The sequence below is a fragment of the Saccostrea echinata genome, unplaced genomic scaffold (genome assembly GCF_033153115.1).
Source record: "Saccostrea echinata isolate AGI-Se365-2 ecotype Australia unplaced genomic scaffold, CSIRO_AGI_Sech_v1 ptg000037l, whole genome shotgun sequence".
Taxonomy (NCBI): Eukaryota; Metazoa; Mollusca; class Bivalvia; order Ostreida; family Ostreidae; genus Saccostrea; species Saccostrea echinata.
Window position 1 is genome coordinate 247,501 of NW_026889786.1, and position 14,598 is coordinate 262,098.

General features: G+C 33.2%; 1 protein-coding gene across 8 annotated transcripts in view; it reads right to left on the reverse strand.

Annotated features, from left to right (window-relative positions):
• The window catches only part of LOC133200111 (multiple PDZ domain protein-like), an 82,270-nt gene extending 67,753 nt beyond the window's left edge, over positions 1-14,517 (reverse strand). For 7 of the 8 annotated variants that reach the window (XM_061335847.1, XM_061335854.1, XM_061335851.1 and 4 more), the window contains exons 1-4: positions 14,502-14,517; positions 13,519-13,570; positions 13,186-13,349; positions 11,598-11,947 (exon numbers count right to left, since the gene is read on the reverse strand). In XM_061335847.1, coding sequence (XP_061191831.1) covers positions 11,598-11,947; positions 13,186-13,349; positions 13,519-13,534 — 530 coding nt within the window. In that variant the 5' untranslated portion in view covers positions 13,535-13,570; positions 14,502-14,517. Of the gene's footprint in view, positions 1-6,524; positions 6,942-11,597; positions 11,948-13,185; positions 13,350-13,518; positions 13,571-14,501 lie in introns of those variants that run through there. The other variant, XM_061335853.1, reaches the window with a different exon arrangement.
• Between the last annotated feature and the right edge of the window lie 81 nt (positions 14,518-14,598).

Sequence of the window (14,598 nt, forward strand, 5' to 3'; positions counted from 1 at the left end):
TAACAGAACTCCATTCTTTTCTCATTTTGTTCATATATTTTTCATTGGGATAACTGTCAATAAATACCTGACTTTTATTACACAGATTTTTCCTCTCGTTTCTCAGACATTACACTGAGCTCCTCTGAATACAGTGATGACACTCCGAGATCTAACACTGCTGACCCACAGGGAATAGGGGCATATCTTATACTTCTTTATCATCAACATTATCCAAGAAATGGCTCCCTTAAGAGGAATCAATAGCGGAATATTTTTTTTTCCTTCGTACATCTTTTTTTTGCTTTTTTAATAACAATAAGAGAAAGTGGAATCTAAATGTTCTCTTCGTTGTAGTATCGATTTACAAAACATGACTGGTTTTTCAGTTATGTCACAACTATGTATCAAATTTCTGTCTGTAAATTGTTGATAAAAACTTTGCTCGTGACTGCATATACTCTAAATACGTCATACTAATGAGTTAAATGGGAAAAGGTTTCAAACAGTGACACTGTGTTTCCCAAGTTTGGTGATTGAAGAGAAACACCATTAGAATATAGGGATCTGGTCAGAATAATGATTTCAACTATTGATTTTAAATTTAATTTTGGCTGCTTACCAAAATCTATATTGAACTTACAACATCCAATCACAAAAAAATTCTTGTTCATTAAATTCCCTTGAGAAAATGAGAAATTATGTGTGTGTAAATAATATGTAATCTCCTCTTTCGACATCAAAAGAAACATCTACATACTGATGTTAAATAAGTTGGAATTTTCTTTATATATATTAACCTATATCTCAAATCCTTGGATATCTTGAAGTTTTTTCTTGAGCCCCATTGAGATAACAAGGTTTGACTGTATATATATATACATGTACATAGATTACCCAATAAAAAGTCTCAGTGGTCAGAATAAAATACTTAAAATAAAGAAGAAAAACACAAAAAACCTCAGTAAAGCTTTAGGCCTTTCATTCCATCTTCAGAAGCTTTACAAAATAAACAACAGTAGTTACATAGTAATGTTACACAATGATACGTGGAGTATATGACGTCGTAATTGTGAAGTCAAATGTACTATGACGTCATAGTCAATTATTCTTTGCGTTCAGGTAAAAAGTTCAGGAAAACTTCAATAAAAATACAGATATATATATGCATACATCATTAAATTGATATATATATATTAAATCAGATTGTTTAGCTTTGGTTTCAATGTACAAATAAAATGTTTTTCTTTTTGACGTCTACAAATATCATTTCCTCCTGTTACTTTACAAAAAGGAAATATCTTAAATTTCTTTTGTCCACACACGTCTAAATGTTCACTAAATGTTATCTGTCTGTATTCTGGCATGTTGATATGCTGTTAATGAATATGAACCCGAGTACGGAGAGTGTTACTGGTCTCACCAATAATATTCACTACACCCTGGACAGGTTATAACATATAAAACATTTTGAGTATCACACGACATATTGGCGTTCACTGTAAATCTTCCGCCTTTAAAGTCTTCAGTTAGATGGTCGCAGGTTCCACTTCGAGGATTTTTACATTTAGTCACTGAATAGTTTTCTTCAAAATTAGAGTTACATAGTAGTCTTTTCAGGTTCTTTGGTTGACGTCTACTTGAGATAAATTGTACGTTTTCATAAATTGGCTTTCTTGTTTGGTCCTCTTTGAGAATGGTGTTCAGTTGGTTAACAATGGAGTTGATGTTCTGATTCTGATTTTTTATAAAGTAACAGGAGGAAATGATATTTGTAAACGTCAAAAAGAAAAACATTTTAGTTGTACGTTGAAACCAAAGCTAAACAATCTGATTTAATATATATATATCAATTTAATGATGTATGCATATATATATCTGTATTTTTATTGAAGTTTTCCTGAACTTTTTACCTGAACGCAAAGAACAATTGACTATGACGTCATAGTACATTTGACTTCACAATTACGACGTCATATACTCCACGTATCATTGTGTAACGTTACTATGTAACTACTGTTGTTTATTTTGTAAAGCTTCTGAAGCTAGAATGAAAGGCCTAAAGCTTTACTGAGGTTTTTCGTGTTTTTTTCTTTATTTTAAATATATATACATATATATGTATATTTATACACCCTTTCCAATATTTCACAGCTAAATAAGCAATATATTATAGCCCCATCAATCCCTTCAGAGAACACAATTCGTAATGTAAAGTCAATGACTTATACAATAAACCATCAACGGCAAAACAAAGTTTATGACAATTCAATAAATGCAGTGATAAAAATAAAGCTATATATGGTCACCAAGTCTCACGTTGAAACCAGCAATATTACCATGTGTAAACCATGTTTATGAACTTCTTGGTAATTAACAGATTCTTAAAACGTCAGAGCAAACCCAGTACAATTCTAGTGGCAAGGCATGTATTCCTAACAATAGTGCTAAAACAAATGCTAGCTGCCTCCATCTTAGCTCAGGCAATCCAACAATATACATTAATGAACACTGGACCCAAGAGAAAGCAAACCTACAGACATAAATGTCAATTATTTATCATTAGCTTTTCTACTCAACATCTAACAAATCTAATCAGATATATATTTTTTGGCCATTTTCACCTGTTAACCCATCAGATTTTGACATATGAAAACAAATGGTCTTATATGCTGAAACTGGCTAATATCCCATTAATACCAAGCCAGACCACAAAAGGAAACTCTGCCTCATTTTGCATGTTATATGTGACAACACAGCAAAATGACAATCTAACAGTGTTCCAACCGGCACAGAGAGATCTGGACAACTATTGATTACTTAAAAAAAAAATGTTATCTCCTATTTTAAAGCTTTATGATTGCCTGGTAGCAATATTATAAGAGCTAAAACTTCACCATTGAAAATATATGTATTTAAACATCAACTTTAGAAGAGGGTCTAATTGATTTCCTTGGAGTTTTTGATTAAATCTAATGATTTTCACTGCTGACAATGAGCTGTAATTACAACTTCTATGACAAACAATGTGTCCTACAGAATTGATGCGCTACAAGATTTAACTCATCGCCAGCTTGCAGCAGTTCTGATATAGTAGTACTAGTAGATAATACAAGAGGATTCACTTAATATCTTCTATTATAATGGACCATTCTCCATTTAATATAGTAGTTTCTGGAAAAGAAATATTTTTAGTAATTACAATGCCATATTTCAATTTTGATAAAAAAATCTAGTCCCTGATGAAATCAGTCTGATGGTCCTTCTGACTAAATGACATGAAATGATTACATGAAGACATGCACTGTTTTAGCTTGTTTTTGACTCTGAATTTCTTTCCCCTTTGGTTCTTATATCCTATATACCTTTCAATCAATAATCATGTATTTCAGAAGCTAAAATTTTCTTTCATATTCATCCAATAATAATAACTTTTAACTTTTCACGAAACAATACCATGGCTTCAACAAAAATTCACTTAGAGCAAAGTCAGAACTTTAAGAGTAATGACCGGTATGGTACGCAAGTTATCAAGTCCATATTCCTTTTAGTGATTGGTTAATATATGGAAAATATGGTTGTGAAGATCTTAATCCAATGGTATTTAAGCATATGATCATTTAAGAGATGAATTTAATTTTTGAGAATTCATGAGGACATGAACTATGACACTTCACGTCTGCATATTTCGCGGTAGCGCTTCATGATAAATATGCAGGCGTGAAGCGTTGAAGTTCATGTACCTCAAGAATTCTCAAAAATTAAATTCATATTTTATATTTACGTTATTTTTCTGATGACTTGCCACATATTTATGTCGTTCAACAATCATTTTTGAAAAAAAAAGTTTGCACTATTTTTTGACTTCAGTCACATCACAATGGAAATGCGGTATTCTTACTCATCCCATGGTAGTTCATTAACTTTTTCTAATTTGCAAAGAATCTTTACGAAAAATATTTGGAAATGTATTCTATTATATGATATTCTACCATTTTAGAAAAGAAATATAATTATGTACAAATTGAAATTAACAATGCAATGTTCTAAAAATAAAACTTAATAAGAAGTAGAACCCTTATTGTTAATGCATAAAATGCACAACTCTGACAGGACTTTTTTTGTATGCACTTTTTGAGGTATGATTTCAATTTCAATGATCCAAAAGAAATAAATTAATATGGCATTTAACTTCCAACTCAAAAAAGTTACTCTTAAATCAATTACCAAATCGACAATTTTCAATCACACCAGCTTAAGGTAATATGTTATATATCTATACACTTTTTAAACTTTTAATGAGAAAATTGTTGGGGGGTGGGGTAGTTTCGATTAATCCTGGATCTGCCCCTGTCCACCATCAAAAGATTTTCTGTCTCTTTCTCCTTGTAAGAAAGAGTTCTATATCAGTAAGACTTCTGATACTTCGTCAGTGGGGGTGTTTAATCAGTCAGTGACCGCACACCGACTAACTAAACAATGCTTTACTAATAAATAATCAATTCCAGACACCTCTTGCCCCTGTCTTTGTTAAAATGTTTATTTATCTAATCATAGACCCTTGCATATTTCATTTTTTCCCTAGCTTTTCTTGATTCTATATTGGTTAACAATACTCTAAACTAAGTGGAGTTTCTTTTGCTAAACTTTTGAACTTTTTCTACAGACAGATGGCACTATTTACTCAATTGAACTAGGGTGATTAAAATGTAATAAACATACTTCTCTTCTTGTAAGTTTCAGATCACATATGTTGATCTCTGTTTATTTCACCTCACTTGATAAAATTGCTGGAAATTTATCAGCTACAGAAAAAGCTTACTTCACAGAAAATTTTCCCCTCCAAAGATGATAAACTCCTCTTGCAAACACACCTTTTATTATTTATAGTTAATTTATGTCACATTAACTACATGTAGGTCTCAAACAATTTGCAATAAATTATTTGCAAATGAATCTAAATGATAAATTTGAATATTTAAATATTACTGATGTGACTTTGGTCCAGCTCCCAATAGTTTTTCAGTGTACATCAGGGTAATTAGCGGTATGAGGGGTTAATACACTACCCATTTCCTTGCCTGTTAATCAGTCTTAGAGAACCTTGCATGTTAGTGTCTTAAGAGAACAAAATAACCAAATTTAGACCAATTAATATACTGCTGTCCTTAAAACTACAGATATCCAATACATGAACTTAAAATTTTACAGAATTATATTCATAAATGGATGTGCACTTGTGGAGTGATAAAGTTGACAGCTGAACAGGTTTAATGCCCCTTTTGAGACAGACGTGAAATAGACAGCTAGTCCATGCTTACAAACAGATCAATGCTAGTAAAACTCTAATCAGACAGGCCTCTGATCAGCGATTACCATCATTCTGATTAATAACTAATCGGACAGTCAGTCGCACATCAAATTTATCATCAAGTGCACAATAGAAAAGGCTAGTCCCTTATTTCCGTCCTTTAATCATGTACAGATTGTTTGGAAAGAAGGCAGATTTGGCATCTAGCAGATTGAAACCTTCCAGGTTACAAGTTCAATCTTTATAGTGCAATGTCCATATGTGGTGCTAATATTAAGGATCAAAAATAGCACAAAAGTTAAACAAGAAGACTTTTCTTAAATTAAGATAAACATTTGTCAGAATGTGAGTTTACCATACAACAGATATTAGAAATATTAAGAGAAAGTTTTCCATAATGCAAGCTATGTTCCATAAATGCATTGATTTAGCATATAGAGTAGTACTGGTTCACTAGGTGTAAGCTTTTCTTGATGAATTCGATTAAAAGAAACTTGTATCTTAAGTAGGTTATCCATAAAATATCAATATCTATCACCATGTCAGAACTAGGTAAAAGATCTGCACACTACATATAAACTGGAATCTGATTAATGAAATTTTCATCAAATCTCATCCCCCTGTACATTACTGAAGTACATGTTGGAAGCTTTCACTGCAGTTATTATTTGGCCTCAGTAGTATGGGTGCTATGTAACTCAATATGAAGAAACAAACAAGTGAGAGACTTAATTTCTTTGTGACTCATCAGTATTCCATGCTAATCCTCCCAAAATATCTTCCCAAATACTGCATTCTCAATGAGTTGCAGGTGGTTGTATATTATGAAAAAAGATGATGACAAAATTACACATACGACATACTAATAATTCTCTTTATTTAATGCTATGAACATGCCTTCTTCCTCAACCTAAATTTTCCATAGAAAGCATAACATGATGATGGATTCATCACTTATGAAACATCACCACATTTATTAAATTATCACATTTTTAAAAAGCATGCAAATGATTCTCAATGTATCAAAAAAAAAAGTAAAGAACATTCTCTACCTTTCCCTTTTGACAGCAGAAAAGCAAATTTGTTGAAAATCATGTACAGCCTTAAGCAGACAGTTTAGCTCAATCTAGACAATATCTTAATTACAATAAAAATTTGTTAGCAGGCTTGTTTGGATCTGATAGAACATACTTGTATAAAGCCTAATCAATACATCTGCAATTTTATCTTTTACCTGGGAAACCTTACTCTCAGATCTATACACCAGATACCATGCCGAATGCCCACATGTTCACAGAAAAATCTCCCTAATAATAGCTCCAAAATATTCCCTGTCTGGTGATCATGAACTGGAACCAGAATTTTCAAAACACAAACATATTGCTGTAACGCTATCCAAGCTATATCATTTTTCCAAATGCTCTGCCATAAATTTCAGCTCGCATCAGCAACACAGAATATTGTTATACTCCTTTCAAACAACAATCAATTTCATGAGGAATTCTATAAGATTCATGCTAACATTATAGTCTTTTAATGCGGAATTATTCCAGAAATCTCGTTAATACAATAAATTAATACTGATTTCTCGGGTCTCCAATAACACGACAGAGCTTCTTGGATTTTTTTTTCCGAGACACCTCATAGAAAGAATATAGGCAATATTTTCACTCACAACTCCCATGAGCACACAGCACCACTAATGAAGACAAGGGGACAGCCCAGTGTATATCTTTTCTGCCTCTGAATGATATTTTTGGAAACTCTTTTTACTACATGTACCACTTGAGTAAAGGTGTTTCCTTGGAAAATTCTCTATTTATTATCACAAATTTAATTAATGACTTCCTACTTCAGCTAAATCCCTAAACACTTCACTTGGAGGAGGCTCTTGCTTCTAAAATGCAACATTTTCTGACATTCCAAAACACTGTTTGCTTGAAGACTTGGCTTTAATCAATACAGTACCAAACTGGATGGTGGTCAAACACACTTACTGTGTACATGCATGTTCCTACTTTAGCAGGGTTTAAGCACACAGTTTAATTCTTGCTTCCCTTTCCTGATGGTGTTAAATAGTCAATACTTTGGCACAGAAAACAATGATGTTTCTTTCCGACCCTCTCCTGCTCCCAGCTTGTTTGTATATACTATCAGGGAAAAAATGTCTACTCAATTCTCATCAGACCTATAATCAATATGTTTTAAAGCTCCCTCCAATCTAACAATACATTACTAATAAGATATTGAATATTTATTTCAAATGAACTCGGCTGGGTTAGAGCTCGATCTCCCCCATTCACTGATTAAAATTTCATCTGCTGAAAAAACATTAAACATTTCAGGCAAGGGGCATTCCCCTCTACTATGAGAGAAATAATCGGAATTATGTAACAATTCCCTTCCTGAACACAAAGATAGGAATCTCCTAGCACTCTGTTTAATAACTGCAATGAGTGACGACCATTAATATTTTTTTTCATTTTATATGCATGGATTCCTTGTCACCAGGATGTGAACATATACTTTAGCTAAGCTTTATAACGCACATGCTCACTACTGATAGCTGAACAGCAGCTGATGGCAGAATTCCTGTCAATAACAGAAAAAATCTTATTGATTTCCTATTTCAAGATGAGTGCCATCTCAAAGAGCTAAGGGGGATAACTTGTGTAATCTTACAATTTTCTTCTTTTTTTCCCACATGTTCAAACCTTAATAAGTTTTAGCATATGGAAATAAAAATACAATACAATAAACATTTAATTATTTTTAATTTAATAATAAAATGCAGTCTTCTTGTTTTATGGAAATATGATTCACATGAGATTTTACTTCCTACATAAAACTTCAAAGCTTTGTTATGACCCCATACTCAGATATCTTGGGTCATCACTAAAACAATTTGAATATACGACTAGATTATCTGAGGATCCCTCAAAACAATTTGATAAATTGTAGCTTCTTTTTTTCCTAAAAGTTTTTATACATACAGTAAAACTTGTCTGATGTTGTGAATTCTAAAATATTGTCTATCACAATGTAAATTTTAGTCCCTTTTCATTAAAATTAATTGTTTAAAATGTTGTCTAATCCGGAATATTGTCTAAATCTGGCCAATTTCTATGGAACCAGTGGACAAGTTGCACTGTACTGTTGTGGTGCTGTGTAAGATCAATGTATACTTATAAAAAAAAAAAAAAAAACTTTTACAAAAACTAAAATCCTTCAAAACATTACAATAATTTGTCTCCATTTTGTTACTTGTCATTTTCAATATAGAAAAATCATTGAACTATCTTAAATTCTGTTTAATTAAGCAAAAGTTCGGTTGAAAGTAGACATGGAGGTCTAGAGAAGAACTTTACTGAAAAAGTAAATCAAAAAAAGTTTACATGCAATGATAACAGACTATTGCTAAACTCAATATGATCAATTAAAAGTAATTAGTGCCTTTGGCTCAGATATGTGAAAAACAATTTATTACAAAGTAACAATATTAAAACATGGCATAAAAAATAGATTATTTAAGTTGGCTGTGTAGAACAAAACAGTGCCTCATCTAAATGAAGCATGAAGCAACTATTTACAGAATTCACAACTATATGGTAAGCCAGACATAAGACAGATTCTATTATCAACATTCTATGCTTCTGATGATAAAATAACCTGTTTTTACAATGGTCTAGTGCAATCCTGTATCATAACAAGCACGTAAATAAACTAAAACGCCCCAAGGGTCAATTTTGTTGGCTGCATTTTAACTAACCAACAATCACGCTAAATCAACATAATATTTCCTCGTAAAGAAAAGGAAAATAGGTCTGATATTTGTAGAGTGATGACAGCCATTACCTACCTACTACTCACAAGTAACATGAATCCTTGTGTAATTAATAACACAAAAGAAAATCAGAAAAGTCTGATCTCTTGCTTTGAAATAAAATGCATTTATGAGCCAACATTCTCTAAAACTTTTATTCATAACATTTTCAAACTTATTATGTAATAAGTGTTTGAAGAAAGACAAAGTTCATAACAATGGCAAATCTTCCTTCTTACATTTAACAGAAAGGGTTAAAAGATATAACATTCCAGGGAACAAAATTGACCAAAACAGTGAAAAAAGATTTATATTTTCACTTTATTAATACATGTACAGCAAAATTCTATATTTTGCAAAGTGCAGTGCCCAATCTATGTGTATAATTTCAACAAAGCTCAAATTATTAAACATTTTTGCTTAATTAATACTTGAAGCAGTTAAAAAAAACAACATAGGGTTCACCTTGTTCACAAAACAAAAGGAATTTCACAAAACAGTTGGCTGCTTTTTCTGGACAGAGTACTGAACACAATTCTAACTTATCCTACTGAATATCATTTGGTATTTCTCTGTCCATGTCCCAAGATTAAAGATTGGGGGCATATTTTTTTGTTCCATCTAAAAATCTGTCATTCTGTCAATCTGCATTTCTCATAAACTTTCACCTTCTTAAGCCAAAGAAGTTAGAAACTTCATATCATCAAAAGATATAAATGAGAGCTTTAATGTCCAGCAATCATCTTTTCTCTAAGTCTGTATGTCCATCTATCTTTCCATCCATCTGTCTGTGCAATCTTGTCCAATCCATAACTTTGTAATGGAGAGACATTGTAAGCTCATTCTTGACATTAAGATTGCATATGACTTGAAAAACTCAAGATCATTTGGGTTAGTAAAAGATCACTGGCAAAAATAACTTTCTAATGAAGAAACATTGAAAGTTCATACTTCACACGAAGATTGCTTACACCTGGTCCCTTCTGTCAAGCGATCTTATGTATAAACTCCACAACTGACTACTCATAGATGATCGCAGAACTTCTCCATTTTCAGATTTAGATACAAGGTGATGCAATACGTTTTTATAAAATTTGTTGCTCTTTGATGGAATATGGTCAGGAATGTACAATTTCAAGTGACACAATCTGTCACCATCACATCACCATTCAGATTCAATCACATACATTCTGATAAAATTGTCCTCACGAGTCTATGACTGGATCTCGATTGGACACAATTATTACAATACAGAGCCCTGTTTTTCTCATGAGCCCAGGCTGCATTAGGACCTTGACACATTGTCATTTGGGAAAGTTCAATGTCAGTGGTATAATCCGAGTCTGTTAATAATTAGAAATAGCCACTCTTGGGGCATTTGTGTTTATCAAACATATCTTGTTTTGTATCATGTTTTTGTTTTATGTAAAGACTATACAAAATTTTTATTTCAGTGATACAATAAACTTTTCCAAAAAAAAATCAGTCTTTCTTTAAAGGCAATCATATTTGAATATATAAAATCCAAACTGAGTATAAAGAGATAGAAAGATTTTTCTATAAATTCTACAAAGAAAAGTTTCCCCATGAAAATATATTTGTGTCAATGGTGATACCTGTTCATCCTTATTAAACAGACTCCATGTCAAGAAATTAATATTTGTTTCATGTTTTTACCTACGACTCGTGATATTTCATGTATTACTAACCTAATGTTTCTTTTCTTTTTTAATTCAATACATGTATGCATTCTACAATCTTGTAAATTCAAGATAGCTAGATGTTAGATGAGTCATAACAGAATAGATTTTCAAATAATTAATGCATTCTTCACTATGATCAACAGAGCCTCACCCTGACATCAGAACCTGACCCAGGGGCCATGAATGTCATAATTTAAGTAGAGGAACCCTTTCTAATCATAACTATGCACTTTGTTTGTCTGCTAAATTTACAGAGGGAGAGAAGATTTTTAAAGAATAAATGCATTTTCATTGTATTTTCATTGTATGATCAATAGAGCCCCACCCTAACACCAGGACCCCTGACCCAGAGGCCAGAAATTTCACAATTTTGGAAGAGGCACCCTTGTTTATCATAACTATGCTTTTAGTTTGCCTGCTAAACATACAGGGGTAGAGAAGATTTTAAAGAATTTATGGTTTTTCACTATAAGATTAATAGAGCCCTACCCTTTCACCAGATCCCCTGACCCTGGAGAATTGAATTTCATAATTTTGATAGAGGGCTTTATGCTTATTATTATCATGCCAACAGTTTGGCTGCTTGACATCCAGGACTAAAGAAGAAGATTTTTGAATAGTGCTTTTTTTATGATTTTTAGCCCCACCCCTAAGGTCCCAGGAAGACAGAGACCATGAAATTCACAATTTATGTTCCCCTTTCCCATAGATGCTATATATCAAAACTGATTCAGCGGTTCATGAGAAGCTGAAAGTGTTCAAAAGTTTACGTTCTACTGACCTGGCTGCGATTCCTCCTGGCTGGATGTCCTGGACAAAGATCCCTGTCTCTTCATTATTCTCTCCCTTCAGTCCCACTACACTGAACCCCAGGCTGGTATTCTCTGGTTTGAACAGCTTAATGGTTTCAATCTCCCTCCCCTTGGCTACCCGCTCTATAGTCTTCTGAAACTCAGCATCGTATCCCGGTGTTGTAGCAATGGCTCCCAGATTCTCTTCACTTGAGAATCCTGCAGCACTGTCTGATAATGCCTGATTGATTGGTACGCCATCTGGTGGCATGTTGAGAATCAACTGTCCAGAATAAGTGATCTCAAAATTTTCATCTGTAACTGGGTATGTCTGGGCAACCTTAAATATCACATGGTAGAAATGTCATTAATATCTCATTATTATTTTTTTTGAGGAGACATATATTTCAGATCATCAAACAAGTAAGAGTACCACAAAAGACTAATAGCTAATATCATGATAAAATACATTATATATATACATATTATTATATGATTGAATAATTCCCATCTCTCTGATTGGCTGAGATCCAACAATGTTAGAAAAATACTACATTACACTGACCTGCACTTGACCTTCCAGGTCAATACAAGGAATTATTTATTCTACAATCTACATTGGACCGAAAATTAGGAATTCCAAATTGATGCAAATAGTTTTGGAAAGTTATTTCACTTGCACCTGACTTCCACTCATATGAACATAACATTAAGGCACATATATTCTTTGGTGAGGGGTGGGGGTGGGGGGTTACAGGAGGCCTGTCCTTCTCCCTACCTTTTGAGAATGTAAAGTTTTAATTTAAATTTTAAGGATAAAAAATTTCAATGAAAGCCCCCCTTCCCTTGTTTATGGACCTTTACATCCAACTAAATAAAATTTTGAGTTGGGAGAATTATTTTCCTTTTGGGAGGGGGGGGGGGGGGGGGCTAGTCAAAGATTTGTTTTCAGGTAAGTTGTCTTTTTTTTTCCTTTTAATGCCCCCTTTTTCAAAATCAATCCCGTCTGGCTCGGTGAATATTGTACTCCTCAGGTGTCTAAATCATCGTATTGACCTCAAAAACCAGCAATAATTGTATAATATACACTTATTAGGATATCACTCAAGTTTCATCATACAAAGGAATTGAGAACAGTGAGTCATCTGCAATAGGCTTAACATTTTTTTCATATTGATTGCTTAGCACAAAAAACAATATTAGAAAATTGAAAATGGGTTTTAAGCAGATCATTCTATTTTCTACATTCCTTAAAAGCAACTATGGACTCATATACTTAACTTCTACCATTTCAATTATTTTTTTTTAATTGTTAAGGTCAGGTAAAAATAGAGATGTAATACAATAATATTCTTGTATATCTCTAGTCCTTCCAATTAAATCTAACTTGACCTTTTGGGACCTTGGCTCCATTGCCTCTACAGTGGAATTCAGAAAATATCCATTACACAGCAAATCTGTATTCCATAAGAGGGTAGAGTACTCAAATTCAGAGGGTATCACAGCGAGGGAGGTAAACATAAGCTGCATTTATAGCTGGAGAAGAACATATGATTACATTATGATTTTTTTTCATACCTGTTTAAGTTCCTGTAAAGACTCTTGCAGATTAAGAATCTGTCGAAATAGGGGACTCTCCATCATGGCTAACAGGGAGGTCATGTCATCATCCAAACTGTGATCCCCCTGGTCCCAGAGTCGGGCCTGCAGGTGCTCCACATACTCCACTGCCTGCTCTGTACCTAAAATTACACATACCCATAACTCTTTACTCTCAACTTTAAAGTCTTAATCATACAGCTCTCTATATTAATAATATTGAAAATCAAATGTATTAATCTTTACAATCATCAAATTCCTTACATAGTTTACTAGGATATATTCCTGTAACCTTAAATTTTAGTTACTTACTTTCGATGAGCGACATTATTTCTGCTCAGTTGTTTGATGACAGTTCAATATTCTGTAATACAAGAAGTGTGCATATTAAAAGACTTGATTTATGATCTGGTGATTTATGATGCATCACATCTGCACACTTTCATTCAGCGTTTCCTTGCAATATTTTTTTTATAATCGTTACTCATCTGATTCCTGAAGTATGCACATTTAATGTGCATACTACGGGAATCAGATGAGTAACATTATACACTGATACACTAATAAAAACATGAGAAAATTTCTTCAAAGAAACTTGTAGCACAAAAGTTGGGCTTTAAGTTCTACAAAAGCACTCCCTAGCACTTTTTTTCCAATATTATCTGATGGCAATTATTAGAGATACAGATGAACTCCAGTATGTTGGTATTGCAGACACTACCCTCTGTACCACCTTGAACAAGAATGTTGCAGTTTCTTTCTCTGTTCCTGGAGTGTCTGGAGATCTAGGCCTGCTAACATCTTAATCTTTATTGGCTTTAGTTTATGGATCCCATATAATGGCGCCATACAAGGTCGACCATACTAACGAGAAGTAAGTGTTTTTCTGGCATTGGGTAGAACAGTGGTGTAGGTTGCAGTGCAAGAAGCTTAAGGTAGTGTTAGCCTTGCTGCATATGCTGTTTATAATTATGAGTACTGCATTTGAGATCACTCGAAATGATAAGAATGTATTTGTGGCACAGACTGAATTATACGCTTGCCATAATCTCATACTTTTTAAACAAAACCACTTTTCTGGTGGTTAACATGCGTAGTTTCAAGTCGAGACAAGGGAAAGACCCCGCCCAGTAAAAAACAGCAAGGGTTGGGAAATGAAAATAGCTGAACAGGGAGTTAACATTAGCCAAGGTTCGTTACCTATACCCATTCACATCAAACATCGTCGTGATAAGTATTGCACAAAGAAAGACAAAAGCGTAATACTTATTTGTACAACAATTACTTGTACATACCATCAATGATCAGAAATATTTCGAAAAAAATATAAAAATTCCTCGGGGGACATCTAATAGCGGAAGTTGTCAAATTTGAAGCTGGTAAATGTTGGAA